This window comes from Dendropsophus ebraccatus, chromosome 13 (assembly GCF_027789765.1).
Source record: "Dendropsophus ebraccatus isolate aDenEbr1 chromosome 13, aDenEbr1.pat, whole genome shotgun sequence".
In the NCBI taxonomy this organism is placed as follows: Eukaryota; Metazoa; Chordata; class Amphibia; order Anura; family Hylidae; genus Dendropsophus; species Dendropsophus ebraccatus.
Genome location: NC_091466.1, coordinates 63,340,924 through 63,359,104, shown reverse-complemented (window position 1 = coordinate 63,359,104; position 18,181 = coordinate 63,340,924). Strand labels below are relative to the sequence as shown.

At 45.5% G+C, this 18,181-nt stretch overlaps 1 protein-coding gene across 1 annotated transcript; it reads right to left on the bottom strand.

Annotated features, from left to right (window-relative positions):
• Positions 1 to 666: 666 nt before the first annotated feature.
• On the bottom strand, positions 667 to 16,153 carry PYGL (glycogen phosphorylase L). Its single transcript, XM_069951096.1, has 20 exons — positions 15,850 to 16,153; positions 12,887 to 12,988; positions 10,485 to 10,563; positions 9,929 to 10,032; positions 9,081 to 9,212; positions 8,885 to 8,996; positions 8,460 to 8,542; positions 7,622 to 7,765; positions 7,408 to 7,500; positions 6,834 to 6,980; positions 6,447 to 6,610; positions 5,899 to 6,013; positions 5,055 to 5,156; positions 4,498 to 4,645; positions 3,767 to 3,825; positions 2,299 to 2,440; positions 1,813 to 2,020; positions 1,593 to 1,727; positions 1,401 to 1,467; positions 667 to 1,177 (listed from the first exon to the last, which is right to left on the bottom strand). Exons 1-20 carry the CDS (start codon positions 16,090 to 16,092, stop codon positions 989 to 991), a joined length of 2,568 nt encoding a protein of 855 aa, XP_069807197.1. The 5' UTR covers positions 16,093 to 16,153; the 3' UTR covers positions 667 to 988.
• Positions 16,154 to 18,181: the final 2,028 nt, after the last annotated feature.

The following is an 18,181-nucleotide window of genomic DNA, read 5'->3' as shown; positions in this document are numbered from 1 at the left end:
TCCTCAGTGTCGGCCGTACTGTATGTGGATCAGCTTCTGCAGAAGGTCCCACTCACAGATGGAAGGTCTGGTATAGTGAATATAGGCAAGTCACCTCTTAATGGCCAACATTGCACAGATGTGTTTAAAATAAATAGCGGGTATAAACTGACATAGACCATCATGTAAAATGATATTCAGGAGCCCTACAGCCTCATCACTAAAAACAGAGTTCCTGTAGTTTATAGACTCTTATACTAGTTATCCCTTCATGTATACATCAGCACATTAAAAATCCCAAGGATTATCACCATAAGATTCTTCAAATGCAGCCATAAAAATTTTTGCTAAAGCAGGAGCCATGTATGCCCCCATTGCGGTTCCCCAGGTTTTTCTTTTTAATACTACACCAATTCAACTGTATTTTTTATGTTCGTTCACTTCTCCTGGAATACCCCTTTAACTGTTGGAAGCTGCCTCTCTGCTCCCAAAAAATAAGGGTGTAAGTATTGGGTGCAGATGATAATAGGCATAGGCTTCTTTCTATCACTAGGGGGCACTATTATATTAGACATATGATACATGGATTAACCAAAATTTAGTTTTCCTTTAATTCCTTGTAAACTGGCCTGTCTGACTAATCTCCCAATCTCCAAAAAAAAAAAAAAAAAAAAAAAAAAAAACATAGTCTGTATAAATTCATTTATTATTGTGCGAGAGACATAACAGTTTGTTTGGTCAGGAAGGCATCTAGAAAAAATTACAAGCAGGACTGGTTCCAGAGGATCCCAGGACCAACCCTTTGTATAAAACAGACTCTTACTCTGCACTGGCCCATATAAAGTGCAACAATGACAAAACCCTGCAGCAAAGCGAGCGCACAAAGCACAAAGGAAAGTCCTTGTTCCGCCTCATTGTGTCAGGTCCGTGGTCTCATGATACTGGATATAGTTGACTATTGATGGAGGACTATAGTTATCTGGAGATAAGCACAAGCTTCAGTTCTCGGTTAGGCTTTAGCATTGGCCGTCTTGGTTTCCTCCACCACATCCCTTGGTTCATTGGGTGGAGGAATCTTCAGGTCTGATGGTTCTACACCCCAAATATCCTTGGCATATTCTTTGATGGTGCGGTCGCTGGAGAATTTGCCGGATGCCGCTATGTTCTTGATCACTACTTTTGTCCATTCTTTGGGATTCTACGCAAGGCAAGGATAGAAGTTTATTAGGGATCCCTTTAGTTTTGGTATATACTGATTGCCTTTATAAAAAGGTCAGAGCTTACTTTACACAACTATAGTGTTCCATAGTGTTAGAAAAGCACAGAATTTTGTGAGATTACAGTGGCCTGTAGTTGTGCAAGATATGGAGAGCCATAAGTTGATGAACACCGGCAAGACTAAACCTTCTTGTGCCACCTACCTTGTAAAGAGCGCTAACTCTCTCCTGGCACTTGACATAGGCTTCATAGTCTGCAAACACTTTAAACCTGGAGTTACAAAGATGGAAAATAAGAAAATTTCAGAAGCACAACCAAAGTTGTAAACCAATAGACTAGCTCACTGGTGGTCACCAGTTATGTAGGGAGGTCCTCATCCCTCCAGCTTTACCGACCTGTCATGGTAGAAGAGCATATCCACCAGATCTTTGAATTGATCAGGCTTTGGTGGAGAGAAGAAGCCACTTTGGATCTGGTCGATGACTTGCTTCAGTTCCGGTAATCTATGGTAATATTCCTGGGCGTTGTACCTGTGAACATATTGACCAGCAAATGATAAGAGGTTGAGGCTTCAGCCCTTCCAGGAGACACTGAACAGGACCACACAGATCTTACCCCTTCTTGTCCATTTCAGCCACTTCTTCCACCCTCATGCCAAATATAAACAGGTTTTCCTCTCCAGCCTCCTCTGCCATCTCTACGTTTGCCCCATCCATGGTCCCAATGGTCAGTGCACCATTCAGCATAAACTTCATGTTACCTGTGCCAGAAGCTTCGGTGCCTGCTGTGGAGATCTGTTCTGACAAGTCTGTTGCTGGGATGACTGCCAGAAGAAAAAAACATCCTATTCAATAACTGGTGCCCAGTACTGGCTGTACACATACTGGTCAAATACTAAACACACTACAAGTAAAGTTAAGATTTCCTCCAGTTATATCGCCACACTTGGTATTACAGCACTGATTCGTTAAAGTGAAAGACGACAAGATGCAATACCACCAGTGGACAAGTGTGGCACTAAAGCGACCATTCTTTTTAAAATCCTAGATATGAAGTAATGTACCAGGAACTTTCCATGGCACCATACAATGGTAGACAGACCTTTCTCTGCAAGGGACACTCGGTAGTTCTCCAAGTAGATAACCTTCAGCTTGTTTCCTATCACAGGGTCATTGTTCACAATCTCCCCTACAGAAGTGATCAGTTTTATGATCAGCTTTGCCATGTGGTATCCCGGAGCTGCCTAGAAAAGATACAGGAAAATAAGGTTGTGCTATACGGTGCTTACCTCTCCAATAGTAGTTTCTGCAAGGTCCAAAAGAATCTACTAGATCCTGCAAAGTCTGGAAAAACCTAGAGATGGACAGAGGCTAGGGCTACGTGGTAACCTTGGCCATGAAAGTTGCCAGGAATATATTGGGGATGGATTTCTGGATGCAACACGGTAGCCTGTGGCTGCAAGACAGATATCGCAATAAGCTGCCATGTAGCACTAGCGTAACATTGAGGGTGCGTTCACACCTACAGGATCCGCAGCAGATTTGATAATCAGATTTGATGCTGTGTTCAGTTATTTAAATGAAATCCGCTGCGGATCCGGTAAGTGTGAACGAACCCTAAAGGAGTATTTCAGCAAAAAAGATCTGTCAAATCAACTGGTGTCAGAAAGTTATATAGATTTGTAATTTACTTCTATGTAAAAAGCTCCAGTTTTCCAGTACTTAGCTGCTGTATGTCCTGCAGGAAGTGGTGTCTTCTCTCCAGTCTGACACCGTGCTCTCTGCTGCCACCTCTGTCCATGTCAGGAACTGTCCAGAGAAGTAGCAAATCCCCATAGAAAACTGTCTTCTGCTCTGGGCAGTTCCTGACATGGACAGATTTGGCAGCAGAGAGCCCTGTGTCTGACTGGAGAGAAGAAACCACTTCCTGCAGGACATACAGACACTGATAAGTACTGGAAGACTTACGATAGAAGTAAATGACAAATTTGTATAACTTTCTGAAAGATTTCCCCCCCCCATCAGAGTACCCCTTTAATAAAGCTGTATAGGTCTGGCTGAGCCCTCAGTATGAATGGCATGCAGGGTTCTGCTATAAGGTCCTATTATTTCTGTGAACATCTATACACAGCGACTAGACAAAATTAAAAGGTGAAGTCTGGCTGAATTGATAATTACACTGCAGGCAGGGGGTGGGACATAGCCTATACTTACTGGTCCCGGTGCCCTCGCAGCCATGTATCACGGGGCTCCTGGACGCCACCGGATGTCAACTCTCTACTTTGTATGTCACGACCTGGCAGGTAAGTGTGTGAGATAGTGACTGGGGTGGGACGCCGACCCAGCGGGCCGACGGCTGAGCGGGGCCAGAGTCATGACGTAGCAGGGGGGAGAGCTGGAGAATCCTGGCGGGGGTTAAGGAGCAGGACACAGCGCTGCAAAGGCACTGGACCAGTAAGTATAGGTTCTCCACTATGAATCCCCTGCTCGTTCTGAATATTTTTTTTTTTTTTTTTTTTTATTTGCCCAGACTTCTCCTTTAATATATTAATAAAAGCAGAGGACTGTACCTTTCCTCCAATGATCACAGTCCTCGGAACAAAGTCCTTGGTGGGATTCGCCTTTATGCCTGAAACAATATGGACCATCATGATCTTACAAGAAATGACCAGAATCAGTTTAAAGTTTTGCTTAAAATTGCCATTTTTCAGGTGCGGAGGGGGATAATTGATGCAGATGATACAGCTTCACCATCCTGGAGATAGATCCCAGCAATTATACTCGCACATGATGAATGCTGCTGTCGGCACGGCCCGCACCTCATAGCTCATCTCCCCCCCAACCCCTCCTATGAATCTTATTGCATTGTCACACGGATCGGGATAATCACACACCTAATGAGCCTTCCCCGCACCGGGGCCACGAGACACAACACTGCCCCAATGGCGCCAACCTGGCAAACAGATGTTCACTTGTCTACACCTGAAATCCCCCCGGCTGTGTGCCATGATAAAATATACGGTAGCTCTGTATTATTTATTACCCCTCACTACAGAGGAAGGCGACGGGATCTGGGGGCAATGCCTGCAATGTAACAGAGAAGGCAATGTGGAATGTTAAAATGGTCCCCCCACAATAAGATGAACACAGTATCCTACCACCCTGCTCTGGAGGTTGTCAGGGAATGCTGGGCTTTGTAGTTTTTCAATAGCTGGGGAGCCAGAGATTGGGGAACATTGATCTATATGAACCATGTCTGTGCAGCCCTCTCCAGAGAGGAGATGGTGGTGGTATCACTTACGGTTGTACATGGTGACAATATGGAGGCAGTTGAGCAATTGTCTCTTATACTCATGAATTCTCTTCACTTGAACATCAAACATGGAGGATGGGTTGAGCTTCATCTTGTATTCCTTCTCCAGATATTGGATAAACTTTATCTTGTTCTCCTACAGGAAAACAAAAACACACAAACACACACAAAAAAAAATAAAAAAATTAGTATATATTTAAAAAGAGGTGGGCCTTACGTTTTTCTTATACATAGCGCCAAATACATAGCGCCAAATGCCCTGAAGAGATAGATATTGTTCAGGCAGCTGCCACTAGGGGGAGCTTACTGCATGCAATTTTTCATGGAGTGCATACCTGTATGCATTAAGCTCCCCCTAGTGGTGGCTGCAATGAGCATGAATTTGGTCTATGCAGAGGGACTTGGTGCAGTGTATAAGAACTGAGCCTCAACTGCTATTAAGATACTTTATTGCGCACAGAATTGTAGAGTTATGAGAAAAAGAAGCAAAACCACTCTCAAGGGTGACAATTCCCTGTAAGGGTCTGGTATGGAGTTACACTCACCTCCTTCACCTTGGAGACATCCCTGATGAAGATGTTGTCATCCACAAGCTTATTCAGCTTGGTTAGCTGGCTCAGATCCTTTACATAGTCTTCTCCTATTTTCTGGAATATAAAAGTTAACCCAACTTCTTTATTCCTTAAAAAGGAGCATTACATTTTGTTTTCACTTTCCACAAACTTATAAAACTTAATACAACTAAAAGGAAACTTTTTTTTTTTACATTGAATGACAGCAGTAAGGGGTGTAGTAGGGAGAGCAGGGATAACAATCAATCACGACACGCTCTGTTAGACTGGGCTGTGGCAGGAAGCACTAGTGACAGACAGCTTCCCCCAGTGTACTGTCTATTCTAATGGTAACATGTAATGTAGAGACATTAGGGGAGGATGCAGCAATAGGGACCCAGATAGCTTCCCCCAGTGTAATGTCTACACTATACATGTTACCATTAGCATAGACATTACACTGGGGGGGGGGGCTGTTTGTCACTGGTGTTGAGGCCTCCCCTGAGGTCTATACAATACATGTTACCATTAGAATAAACATCAGGGCATGATGCAGCACTAGTAACAGACATCTCCAAGTGTAATGTCTATTCTTATGGTAACATTTAATATATAGCTACCAGGTGAGGGTGCTGCACTAGAGACAACAGACAGCTTTCCCCAGTGTAATACATAGACATCAGGGGAGGCTGCACCCCTAGTATTACGCAACTGTGCGGCTCTGCCAATCTCAAAACCAGAGGAGACTCAAGTTCCCCAGCCACAAAGGATACATGGCAGGTGGGGGCCCCAGGACCCCTTTGGGAGCCCCCCATTGGACTTCAGATCTACTATTCACCTCTGCTATGAGTTCCGCAAGCCCTGGATTACACAAGAGGAGCCAGCGTCGGGGAGTGATACCATTAGTTTTGTTCTGGAACTTTTCGGGTTCAATGTCACTGAAGTCTTTAAATCTAGAAAAGAATAAATGAAGTGTACATAGTCATTCAACACAAAAGGCAAATGACTACACCTCCCACCATCCCTGTCATACCCTTGGTAAGGTCTCATACAGCCAGTCCTTTAAGGGCCCCCAGTTTAGAAGCCTCAAATTATCAGATTGAGGGACTCTGCACATCCATGTGTTACACAGCCAGCCCATTCATTTTAATGGGATTCGTGCAATGCTTCATTTATCATGTGGGGGCAGCGCAGAGCATTTGTAATCTGTAGGAAAACCCAGTCACAAGTGATCACCACAGGACACCCAGACATCAGCTTATTGTTACAGCATTGAGTCCTCCAGCGCCCGATTAATGGGCAGTGAGGGTTGGACAAGGAACAACTAGTACCAAGGCCTGGCACAGGTTTGGCATCAGACATGTCAGTTTAGGATGGGGAACTCACACTTGGTTTTTCACAATCTCAGAGTGGATTCTGGCCACCCCATTCACTGCATGTGATCCGACAATACACAAGTGAGCCATGTTAATCCTCTTGCCTCCATCTTCTTCTATCAGAGACATTCTCCTCAGCCGATCCATGTCTCCTGGGAAAAGGGACGCAATCCTCTGCAAGGAGCAAGTTATATTGGACAAAAAAAATATAAAAATAAAACAATCATACATTTGGAGAATAGGATAACAGTAGTCTGCGGTAGTCGGATTATAAGCAACTACTATATGTGACTAGATAGGTATGTGTTCAGTCTTCTACTCCGGATGCCGGATTGTGGGATGCCAGATTACCCAATGATACCCTATACAGCGGAATGGAGACGTTCTGCTGACTCACATCTAGATGCCTCTGGTTTATCTCGTAGATGATCTGTAGATGTCGCGGCAGCAGCTTCTCCACGAGGTCCACCGGCCAGCGCTCCAGAGCCTCGGGCAGCACCGTGTGGTTTGTGTAGGCAAATGTTCTCTTGGTGATCTCCCAAGCCTGAAAAAAAAAAAAAAAAAAACACATGAACCATGTATTGGATGGTATACAAGAACAGGACAAGTATCATAATAGGGGCGGAGCTGTGACAACCATAGGGGGAGTGGTTATCAGAAGCCAATAGGATTAAAGGGATATTGACATCTCAAGTAGTTCTTCCATAGGTCAGACCCCAAACGATCAGCATGTTATTCCCAACCCACAGGACATAGGGAGTCAGACCCCTAGGATCAGCAGGTTATCCAAAGGACCAAGAGGTCAGACCTCCACTTATCACTAGGTTATTCCCAATCCACAGGTTAAACCTCACTGATCAGCACACTATCCACAGGTTCCAGGGGTCGGACCCCTACATGCTGGTCTATCCCGGTAGCAGAAACCAAGAGACCTTGACACAAGAGCTTACAATCCATCCCCCACCACTGACCTTCTCCCAGGGAAGCTTCTCTATATCTAGGAATATCCTCATCAGTTCAGGGATCCCCAACGCAGGGTGCGTGTCGTTCAGCTGGATGGCCACCTGAACAAGAAAGAAACATCACATTTTATTCACTTCCGTCCCCCTGTAAGTAACGTCCACAATTGACATAAAAAAAATAAATAAATAAAATTAAGTTGTGAAAAAAAAACGTAAAACTCGCCTTCTCTGGAAAAGAGTCAAAGCCGGTCCGCACAGACTCCCTGCAGCCAAACTTAGACGCCTTAAAACGGCGAATGATGTCCTGGAGAGAAGCGGCCACCACAAAGTATTCCTGCTTGAGGCGCAGCTCCTTCCCCTCAAAGAACTGGAGGACAGATCAGAAGACACAATATGAGAATATTCCATCTGTTCAGCCAGAGCGCAAAACACAGAATATTAACAAGAAGCAATGCTGCCCTCTGCTGGAGATTTCAGATTACTACATTAGATGTAAACTTATGTTTACATCTTATTTAAGTTTCAGGCAATTTCACTGAAGTCTTAATCAGCTTCGGCCCAGACTTTATTAATGCCAAGTCTAGTAATGCAGAGTTTTAAAAGGGAACAATCTGCAATTCTTGACCTCCACCCACCACCACCTATGGACAGGGGTGGTGCTGTTTCTGACTTGATGTCTATGGCTCCTAACAGAGCTGGAAATTGCCCTATGTAAACTACAAGCAGGCTGGATAATCATAACCGTGATAAATTATAGATCAATGTTCCCTAACCTGTGGCAAAACTAACTTATCATGCCTGATTACTTCTCAAGTACTGAAGAACTACAATGCCCATCAGCCTGACAGCTGAGAGCTGCCCAGCAATTGCAGTCTACAATTCTTATCATGCTTTCCAGCTGCTACAAAACTACAAAGGTCAATATGTCTTAATAGAGGAGGATTTCCCAGTTGTTGCAGAACTACAACTCCCAGCCAAAGGCAATGAGGAGCCACAGTTGGGGGTCTGTACACCAGGATTCTGATCATGAGATTGAGGTAGGTGAAGGAGTCAGGACTCACATTATCATTTGGATAGAGGACACGGGAGATGTTCTCCGCCAGGTTTCGGTCCAGCACGGCCTGGATGTAGTCACCAACATTAACTGTGGGGAAATACAGATTTATCAATACAAGGCGTTACAGCAATGCTGGAGCAAGGGATCGGCCATGACCGAGCATTTGTAATAAACCACTTCCTGACCAGTGACTTATGTCACCCACAGAGGAAGCGGCAGCGCTCAGCACTCCTATATCCAGCTACTATACCCACACAGAGGTGTATATACCCAGCTTATTTCACCTGTGCACACTTACACTCGGCTCATTTGAGCACGCATATATTTTAATAGGGATTTAGCATTGAACGTTACAGACACATAATAGAAATTGCTAATCCACAGGTAAGGCCTCTATGACTGCTGGAGAAGCGCACCACGTATACTCACAGTCTCTGAGGTTGAAGTCATTGGGGGCTCTCGCAGACCACAGCCTCATAGTATTGACAGTGTTGTTCATGTATCCAGGGACTGGAGTGTCGTATGGCATTGCCAGAACCACCTAAGAGACAGACAGTAAAGATCGGACCAGAAGAGGGACCTGAAGCAGTTCAAAGTGAATTATAAGACTTTATCGTGTTCTCACCTGGGTGTCCACCCACCGGACGCCGGTTTTGGTGTTCTCCACTCGCCCATAGAAGTGAACAGGAAGCATGTATTCAGGCCGGGCCTTCTCCCAGGGGTTTCCATGTCTCAGCCAGTCATCAGCTTCCTCAACCTGCAAAGACAAGTTATGTGTGAGCAGAGAAAGCAGTATGGACTACTTTGGGCTGTCCAGGCATGATGGGAATTGTAGTTTTGCCGCAGCTGGAGGGCCGATGATTTCCCATCCATGACCTTAAGGATTAAAGTGATCAGTCAGCGCCCTCCCCACCATCTACGTCCCGTCCGGGCCGCCATGATAAGAACATTACACAGGAAACATGGGGAAAGCTAGAAGGAAGCTGCAGCCTTGGCTAACAGATGTGAAGTGTCTCAATGATGATTTACAAAGTGTTTCCTGAAGTGTAAGAACGACCAACAAACCACAATGGAGGGAGATGGGTCAATAGTGATGGGTCTGGATGATATAATATATAATGAGATGGATGTATAACAGTGTGCACATTAATAGAATTATGGGGGCTGGTTAGGGGCCCGGAATAAGACAATTTACCTTGAACCTGCACTAATGCCCCCCGACTCAGAGCCCCCTGGTAATACCCCACTGGTAATACCCCACTGCCCTAGTGTCCCTATAGGTGGTCTACTGCCCGGAAAGATTCAACCCCAGGATCCTGATGTGACAACAGGAAGATGTGTTGCCCTAGATATGTATCTAAAAACCCCGGTAAGGGCCGGACCAGCTTGTTGGCGCCTCCATGGCCTTGGGTTCCATGGTGCCACTCATAGGAACCAGACTCTAGATACATAGTAATGGGTGAAGTACTGCACCTGCCAGCCATCTTTGATCTTCTGGTTGAAGATACCATACTCATAGCGGATGCCGTATCCATACGCAGCGAGTCCCAGGGTAGCCATAGAGTCCAGGAAGCAGGCTGAAGAAACAGACAAGACAATGTAGAAACCATAGGGCGATGGGGGAGTAATGGGGATGGGGGCCCGGGCCCAGCAGTAGGGAGCGCAGATGGGATCCGGGTGCAGGTCAATGTAAGATAAAGGATGAAGCGGTATGAGGGGTCTTTAATAAGGGCCCATAGTGAAGATCCGGCTATATGGAGCATTGATACTAAGATGAGGAGATGCCATCCCTACTACAACCATTGATCAAACTGGCTGGTGAATGTATAACTGGCTAGAACATGAGCAGAACGTATTTCCTGGTTTCCTCCACTTGGTCCTAATGTCAATGCCCCGAGGTCGGAACTCACTGGATCCTGGAGACTTTGTTACTCCCACTTTAAATATTTGGACAACAGGAGATTAATAACTCGCTGACTCCATGTGACAGTACAGAGTCCTCACCTCACCATGGCTCGGAGTTACTGACCTGCAAGACGTCCCAGACCGCCATTACCGAGCCCAGCGTCCTCCTCCATCTCTTCCAGTTCCTCAATGTCCAGGCCGAGCTACAGAACAAGACAAAAGATGGTCATTGATGGCAGACACGGCAGAGTGGGGAGGTGTTACCACAACCAAAATGGCCTTCACCTACTAACACTGCAATAGACACCACCTCTAGAGGTCCAGACATGTCTATCCACTGCCACCAAACTACAAATGTAGTTTGGCAATAGCTCTAGGGTTCTTAAGATTTAACACCTAATGCATAGACATGGACTAGACAAGCCAATGGGGGGGGGGGGCACTACAGGTATACTGAACTCTTATTGCAGGGGTAAAACTACTTAGATTTTAGATGCATTCACACAAACAGGATATCAACCATTTTTTTCCTATACTTGTGTATCCAAAGGGACTGTAACATTGCTGGGAGATGTTCCAAGAATAATGCACCTAATGGAAACTATAGATTAAGAGACGCTCCGCCTCAATACAGTTCCTAGATAGAAATCAATAAGAGTTGCATTATATGAAGACTGAGCAACCGGCAGAAGCGACCAGCCGCAGCACCAGAACGGAAGTCATCAGAAGTTTACACATGTACAACACACTAGGACCGTACATTCTTTTATAGAAGTCTATGGAACTGGTGACAGGTCAGCTCTGGATGGTGCAACCATTGCATTAATAATGGGAGATCACTGCACGTAAGAGCACAGGGATGGACAAGGCTATAGACTAAGACGAGTAGTTGGGCGTTTTAGCAACTTTTAGGTCAATAGTCACTTTGCTCCTGTAATCTGTGTAGCCCTGGTCTGGAAATGATGGGGATGGTAGTGGAGGGAGATGCCAAACATAAGCCTTAATCTACTCAGCTCCCCTTATGACCTTTATAATCCCATTCTAATGAAGGTAGTTGGTTTCCATGGAGGCCTATGGGGAAGGAAAAATAGCAGGGGGTCTCTAGATATGGGCTGATACTTTGTCTACAAAGATTCCTGCCAAGAAACCAAAATTCTTATTCCCAGAACAAGTCCAGAGCCTGAAGCTGCATCTCCCACCTCCTCCTCCACAACTCCTATCATCAAATTCATTGCATTCCCATAGGGTTGAATGCTATGTCCACCTGGATAGGGGGTCATCTAAACTGGTGAGATAAACGGAGAAGCCCCCTTAACCTATTACATTATGGCATATGACAGATCAGAGAACCAAGAGAACTAAGGAACGTTATTTACAGTCATCCAACAAGTCCTGACCGGTGAGCTCTATTTTATGATCTATAGAACCACTGCCTATGGTGGCTCAGTAGGCCTACTGCTATGGAGTAACAATAGCTGGTGATGCCAAGTTACACAAGGCCCGGACTGGGGCACAGGCCTAACCTCCGATATGGGAACTCCGGACCTCAGTAATGTACCTGGATACTACATACAATGGAGAACGCAACCAACCAGATTCCACCTTTTATTTTCCAAAGAATCGGAGGAAAGAAAAGTGGAATCTGATTGGTTGCTAGGAGCAACTATGACAATTCTACTATACACCAGCATAGTTGCCAACAGTCCCAGTTTTGCCGGGACTGTCCCGATTCTGAGGAGACAGCGCTGGCAAAACACATGTCCCAGGTAGCTCCACACCCATCACTGAAGCCCCGCCCATGCAGAGCAGGGAGAGGAGTCCCTGGGGGACTAGAGGAACCATACTGGTGAGGTAAGTATAGCTTTTTGTTATTTTAAATACAGATGAAGGGACAAGAGGATGCTGAAGAGAGTACTGGTATGATGATGAAGGGACAGGAGGAGGATGAAGGGGGTAATAGTATGATGAGGGGGAAGGAGGATTAGAGGGGTAGTACTATGATGATGGAAGGGCAGGAGGATGAAGGGGGTAGTAGTATGATGATATGGGGTGCAGCTGCATCATACAACTACCAGTATGTACAGTAGAATGTCAGTAGAGTGCTTTCTCTGAGTCTCAGCCTGCTCTGAGTGGGGTGTGTAATATACTGGGAACCTGAAACTGGGGTGTGTAATATAGTAGGGACCTAATACTGGAATGTGTAATGCTCCTTTTGTGTTGTTCTGACTGTAAATTCTAACTGGAACATTTTGAACCCACACCCCACCGAGAACACACCAACAATGAGCCACACCCCTTTTTAACACTAAAGTGTCCCAAGAAAGAATTTTCCAAATGTTGGCAACTATGCGCCAGTTTGATGAGGGTCCATTTACACAGAAAGATTGTAGCTCTGTATACTCCTTCCAGCTGCCCACCCAGGTGACTACCACCGGAGCCAGTGTTATTATGTGTATAGAAGAGGTCACAGGATGTTCTATACACATATATTAGATGGCCATGTCCACGTTAGGATCGGCATCTTACCTGGTAGATGGCCTCATCACAAGCGTTCTGCAGCCCCAGATTTATCATAGTGTTCTGTAGGGTTCGACCCATGTAAAACTCCAGAGAAAGGTAGTATGTCCTCTGCAAGAAAGGGAAGGAGTATTATAATTTATTATAATTTATTATTTCTGGAGAAAGGACATCAGGGCTTAAAGGGTTAACCAGGGCTAGAAAAACATTTCTGCTTTCTTCAAGAAACAGCGCCCTTGTTGCGAGTGGTATTACAACTCTGCTCCATTCACTTCTATGAGACTTTGCTGCAATACCACACCCAAACCAAGGACAGGAGTCATCACCATGTGTCCCGGGACAGTCACCCAGCTTTTCAGACACCCAGCTTTTCAGACACCCTGATAAGATGTTCTACAATGTTACTGCACATGCTTTTTAAACTTGTGGTTGGGCCCAGGATTTGCAAACCTAACCCGGCCATAGTTGTAGATTCTGGTTTCATCCAACAAATGTGCTGTTTGTAAAATGACAAACAATCTTAAAATACTCTAATATGCTTAAACTAACTATTCTGTAAGAGCTCTGCTTGCTGTCAGTCACGGTTTACTCTCCTGATAATGTGAGGATACCCAGGGCGGTTTACCGCTCTGATCCCTGGACTGGAAGGAGCCCATCACCAGTTCAGGGGAATAAATTAAGAAGGTTTATACTGAGTGACAGAAAGCAGAGATCTTACAATCAGCAAAGGGTTTATATTTTCTGATATCGATGTGCCGCCCCGTTGAGGCCACAGTTATAACGGTCAGCTGAGCCCCCAGTCAGGTCTATAGAGACATATAGCGGTGTAACCAGTTCCCGGCAGAGGTTTCCAGCTTGCAGGCCGCTGACTGGTTTAATGCAAAAATGCATAGTCAGCAATGTTTTCCTGTGAAGGTCAATGCTGGGATTACAAAATATCCACCTGCTGTGTCACCAAGGAGGCGTAAGATGAAGCCGGTTATATGGTGGCATATAGCAGCTATAAAGATCCACCATATAATAGTCACCAGTGTAATACGGGCAACCATATAATGGCCACAGGTCTAGAGACCCGAATGGAAATTATGGATCTTCATGGAGCAGGGAGCTTGGGTCTCGTATTATAGACGTATAAATGTTTGTGTGAATGAGCTAAGAGCTTACTTTTTAGGTATAGAAACTGTCCATACCCCCAATATACTGGGGACCAGAAGTACTGATCCCTACCCTAGCCATAGGGATTTATGCACTAAATACAAACCTCCTATGGCCAGTTATGGGGCCAAACAAATTCTAGCTACACCTGGCCCCAAACAATCCATTGTGCACCCCGAGTTTAATCAACAGCAAGGTAGCCCATGCAAGACTAAGGCTATAGGATGAAATGGGGGCATTGGTCACACAACACGAAAATTGCAGTGTATATATAACATAGGGCAACACTGGTAAAATGCCAGTCTGATAGATTCTTAGTCGCAAGCGGCCTGCAACTTTGCCACCATTGTATGTAATGCAAGTGCCAAGTAACAATGGTAATAAAGGCAGTTAGCCACACATTTTGGTTACAAGACTTGGATGTGATTTGCTGTCGGGAGATACACGTGACCATGCATCTCTAGCCCAATATAGATTCATATATGCCCCATGTATAAGGTGACTACACCTCCCACTTACTGAATCCCTGATCTTATCTAGTCTATAGCTAGTCTACAGCTTACAAATCTTGGATTCATCCTACATTGCAAATAAAAACTTTAGCAATCTACAGGTACATCTAGGGAAGTCTCACTGTGAAAGATGGGGGAGGCTATGGACCAGGGGTTAATAACCTGTAGTCCTCCCAGCAGCACAAAACTACAACTCCCATCATGCCTACATACCCAAATGGTGTCCATGCATGATGGGAATTGTGGTTCTGCAACAGCTGGAGGGCTGCACCTCTGTGGCGGGCCTTATGGGGACAGCAGTTCTCTCCATTACAGCCGACACACGTCCATAGTAGCATGCCACAAACCCTTAGTGCTCCCTTATGCAGGTCTATCTCATTCCATGTAATCACGCCTCATCCATAGACATCAACTATCTGATACAATCCACAACTCTCACAATGCTCCGACACCCAACATGCACTACAGCTATTGTAAAACACAATTATCACGCCTAGATGCAAAACCATAACTCTCATCATGTCCTGACACTTACCGAGCTCTCGGGCTGATGCCAAACTAATACTTCCAACATACCTGGTTGCAAACTACACTTTCCTTCTTTACCAGTTGCAAAACTACAATTCCCATCATGCCCTGGATGATAGAAGTAGTAGCTTTGCAACAGCAGGTAATGAGGAATACTGTTATATTTTTTTTTTGGCTCTTTATCTGTCGCAAAACTACAACTCCCAGCATGCAACCATACGATCTAACGTCCTGATTAAAAAAAAAATCTTTTCTGCAGAACATAAACACACGTTCCAGCAACCACACCCAAATAACACACAGATTTCACCATGCTGGCCCCAGGCATTATAAACACCACCATCTGGCTAGTGCCAACTACATGTCTATGGCTATACCTACATGCACAGAGTCCATGCTTATAACTAGTGCACAGAGTCTATCCAGATATACACAGTCATCTACACACAGTCAGCTCTGCTAAGCACTAAAAGCAAATAAAAAGGAGCAGTTCACAGAAGGTTACATGACTTGCAGATTGAGGAGAATGGAGTCAAATTACTTCCTGTAAGAAAGGGTGAAGGAAAGGGTTAATTTTAGAATCCTGGGATTGTCAATAGAATTAATTGTTGCTACAATGTCACAAAACAACCCCATAAACACATAACATCCTATGGATACATCTTATATATTCAGCTGCAATGGTTACAGTGTTCCCAGTTACTACAGTTATATATTCTTATACAAGGTGCAGAGTATTGCACCATTTCTGGCAGCAATAAAGGGGGGGGGGGGTACCTTAGGGTCGTTCTCATAGTAGTACTGCTGGGTTCTGATCCACCTCCCCACCAGGTGATCCCTGACAGTGTGGGCCAGAGCAAAGTAGTAGTCCCTGGTGGTGGAGACATTCCTGTCTTTGACCAGGGTGAAGTGTAAGTGCCTGTTGAAGCCTTTCTTCAGCTCAGAGACATTCTCCACCCCTACAATGCCTCTGATGCTGATCTGCTTCCTCTTCTCCTGGTCAGTCAGGGGCTTGGCCATCTTTGCTGTCCTGTGCAGGGACTGGTGACCTGGGTGCAGGGCTGGAGGCTGCACTTTATAACTAGTGAGCAGTAACTTCCCCTGTGATGTCTCCACCCACAGTGTGATTGCTGGGATGGGGCTGTGGCTGCAAATCTCACACACCAATGGCAGGGCAGACTGCTGTGTACTGTGCCACCCCTCAGAGACTGGCATGACTTCCCTGCTGGCATTGCTGCTGTGCTGCTGGACAATGTGCCCTCTGTTACTGCCTGACCTAGTTAGCTGCTGCAGAACTACAAGTCTCAGCAGACACCAGCAGCTTCCAGTGTCTACAAGGGCTAGTGTAAATAATATAGATCAGTATTGCAGGAAGTTGTCTGACTGGCATGGAGTGCTCCATCTATTCTTAAAGGGATATTCCACTTTATATCACTTATCCATAGTGTGTAGCTGCAGGGTGTCCAACCACTGGGAATCCCCCTCCCTCCTTCACCTAGTGCAATGCATGAGGAAATAGGAATACCCCTCTAGGAGAGAGGTTCTTCAGCAGCTGCAGTGTCTACTATACAGTTCTGCACCAGTGCACTTGAATAGGAAAACTTTGAAAACTGTGACTGATGTGCAACTATAGAGAGGTCAACAGGGAGGGTGAAGGGGTTATTAGGTCAGGGGTCTCCATCCTTCAGTTCTCACCAGACTGGAGCGGTTCTCTCTTTGCTGATAACTTATGAAATCCAGTAGTGGATCATTCTTCATGCATGTAATTGTGATGGACAAAACAAGCCGCCATGATGTGTCGCTCATCTCCAACATCATTCACACAACGGTCACACAGGAAGGCACCATGTTCTGATGTGTTATCACACTATATCCTGGCCTGGGCTGTTTATTGCATCAATTCAGGGCCAGCTCCAGGTTTTTGTGGGCCCTTGGGTGACAGAGCCTCAGCGGGCCCCTCATCCATCCACTATGCACCCATCATCCACACAGTGTGAATTCACCCATCATCCACAAATTATACACACACACGCCCATCATCCACACCGTATGCACAGACAAACATGCAGTATACTAAATACACATATACATAACATATACATATATATACTCACAGTTATAGTACATACACAAAGCACTTACAGCTCAGTCTTCTTCCTGCTTCCTCTCTGTGGGGCTGATCTCCCCATGTTAATGGTGCGGACCTGCAGGTCATGTGATCAGGTCCTTCACATCCCTCTCTTTCTGTGCAGGACCCTGACAGGCCCTGCTCCTTCTCTCCTCTGTAGGGATGGTCCGAACCTGCCAAGGTTCGGGTTCGTATGATTCGTATGATTCCTGCTGTCTGCCCGCTCCCTGGAGCAGGCGGATACAGCGGGAGAAACGCTTGGAAAACTGGGATACAGCCTATGGCTATGGCTGTATCCCAGTTTTCCAGGCGGTCCTCCCGCTGGATCCGCAGACAGCGGGAATCATTACCGAAGGTTCAGGTTCATACGAACCCGAACCGAACTCAGTTCGGACCATCCCTACTCCTCTGTCTTCTGATGTTCAGCCCGCTCACCCTGGATTAAACTAAGTGGGCTGAACGTTACAGCCCAGGACCTCTCACCCTCCCTGGGCCCCTGTACAGCTGAACTGGGCCCCTAGAGGCGCTGTGGGCCCCAGCACTTGCCCAGGTAAGCAAGGTCCTGCATCAATTATCTATCTATATTTAATGTTTAGGCCTGGGCTGGACAATGCATTGATAATCTATCTATATGTTATGTATAGGCCGGGGCTGGACAATGCATCGATTATCTATCTATATCTTATGTATAGGCCTGGGCTTGACAATACATCATTTATCTATCTATATCTTATCTATAGGCCTGGGCTGGACAATAGCTTCATTTACACATCAGTCACACACAGGAAAGCATCAAACTGCAATTAACTGATGACTCGATGCACAATGGCAGTACCATCAAAGTGATTGTGATCACAGCAGTTGTGCAAACAAGAATAATGCAACAGTCACACAATGGAATTGTCGCTGCTGCAAACCAAAGGATGAACTCTGTATCCACTTGAGACTCTAATTTTGCAGAACTCACTAGTGCACAATTAT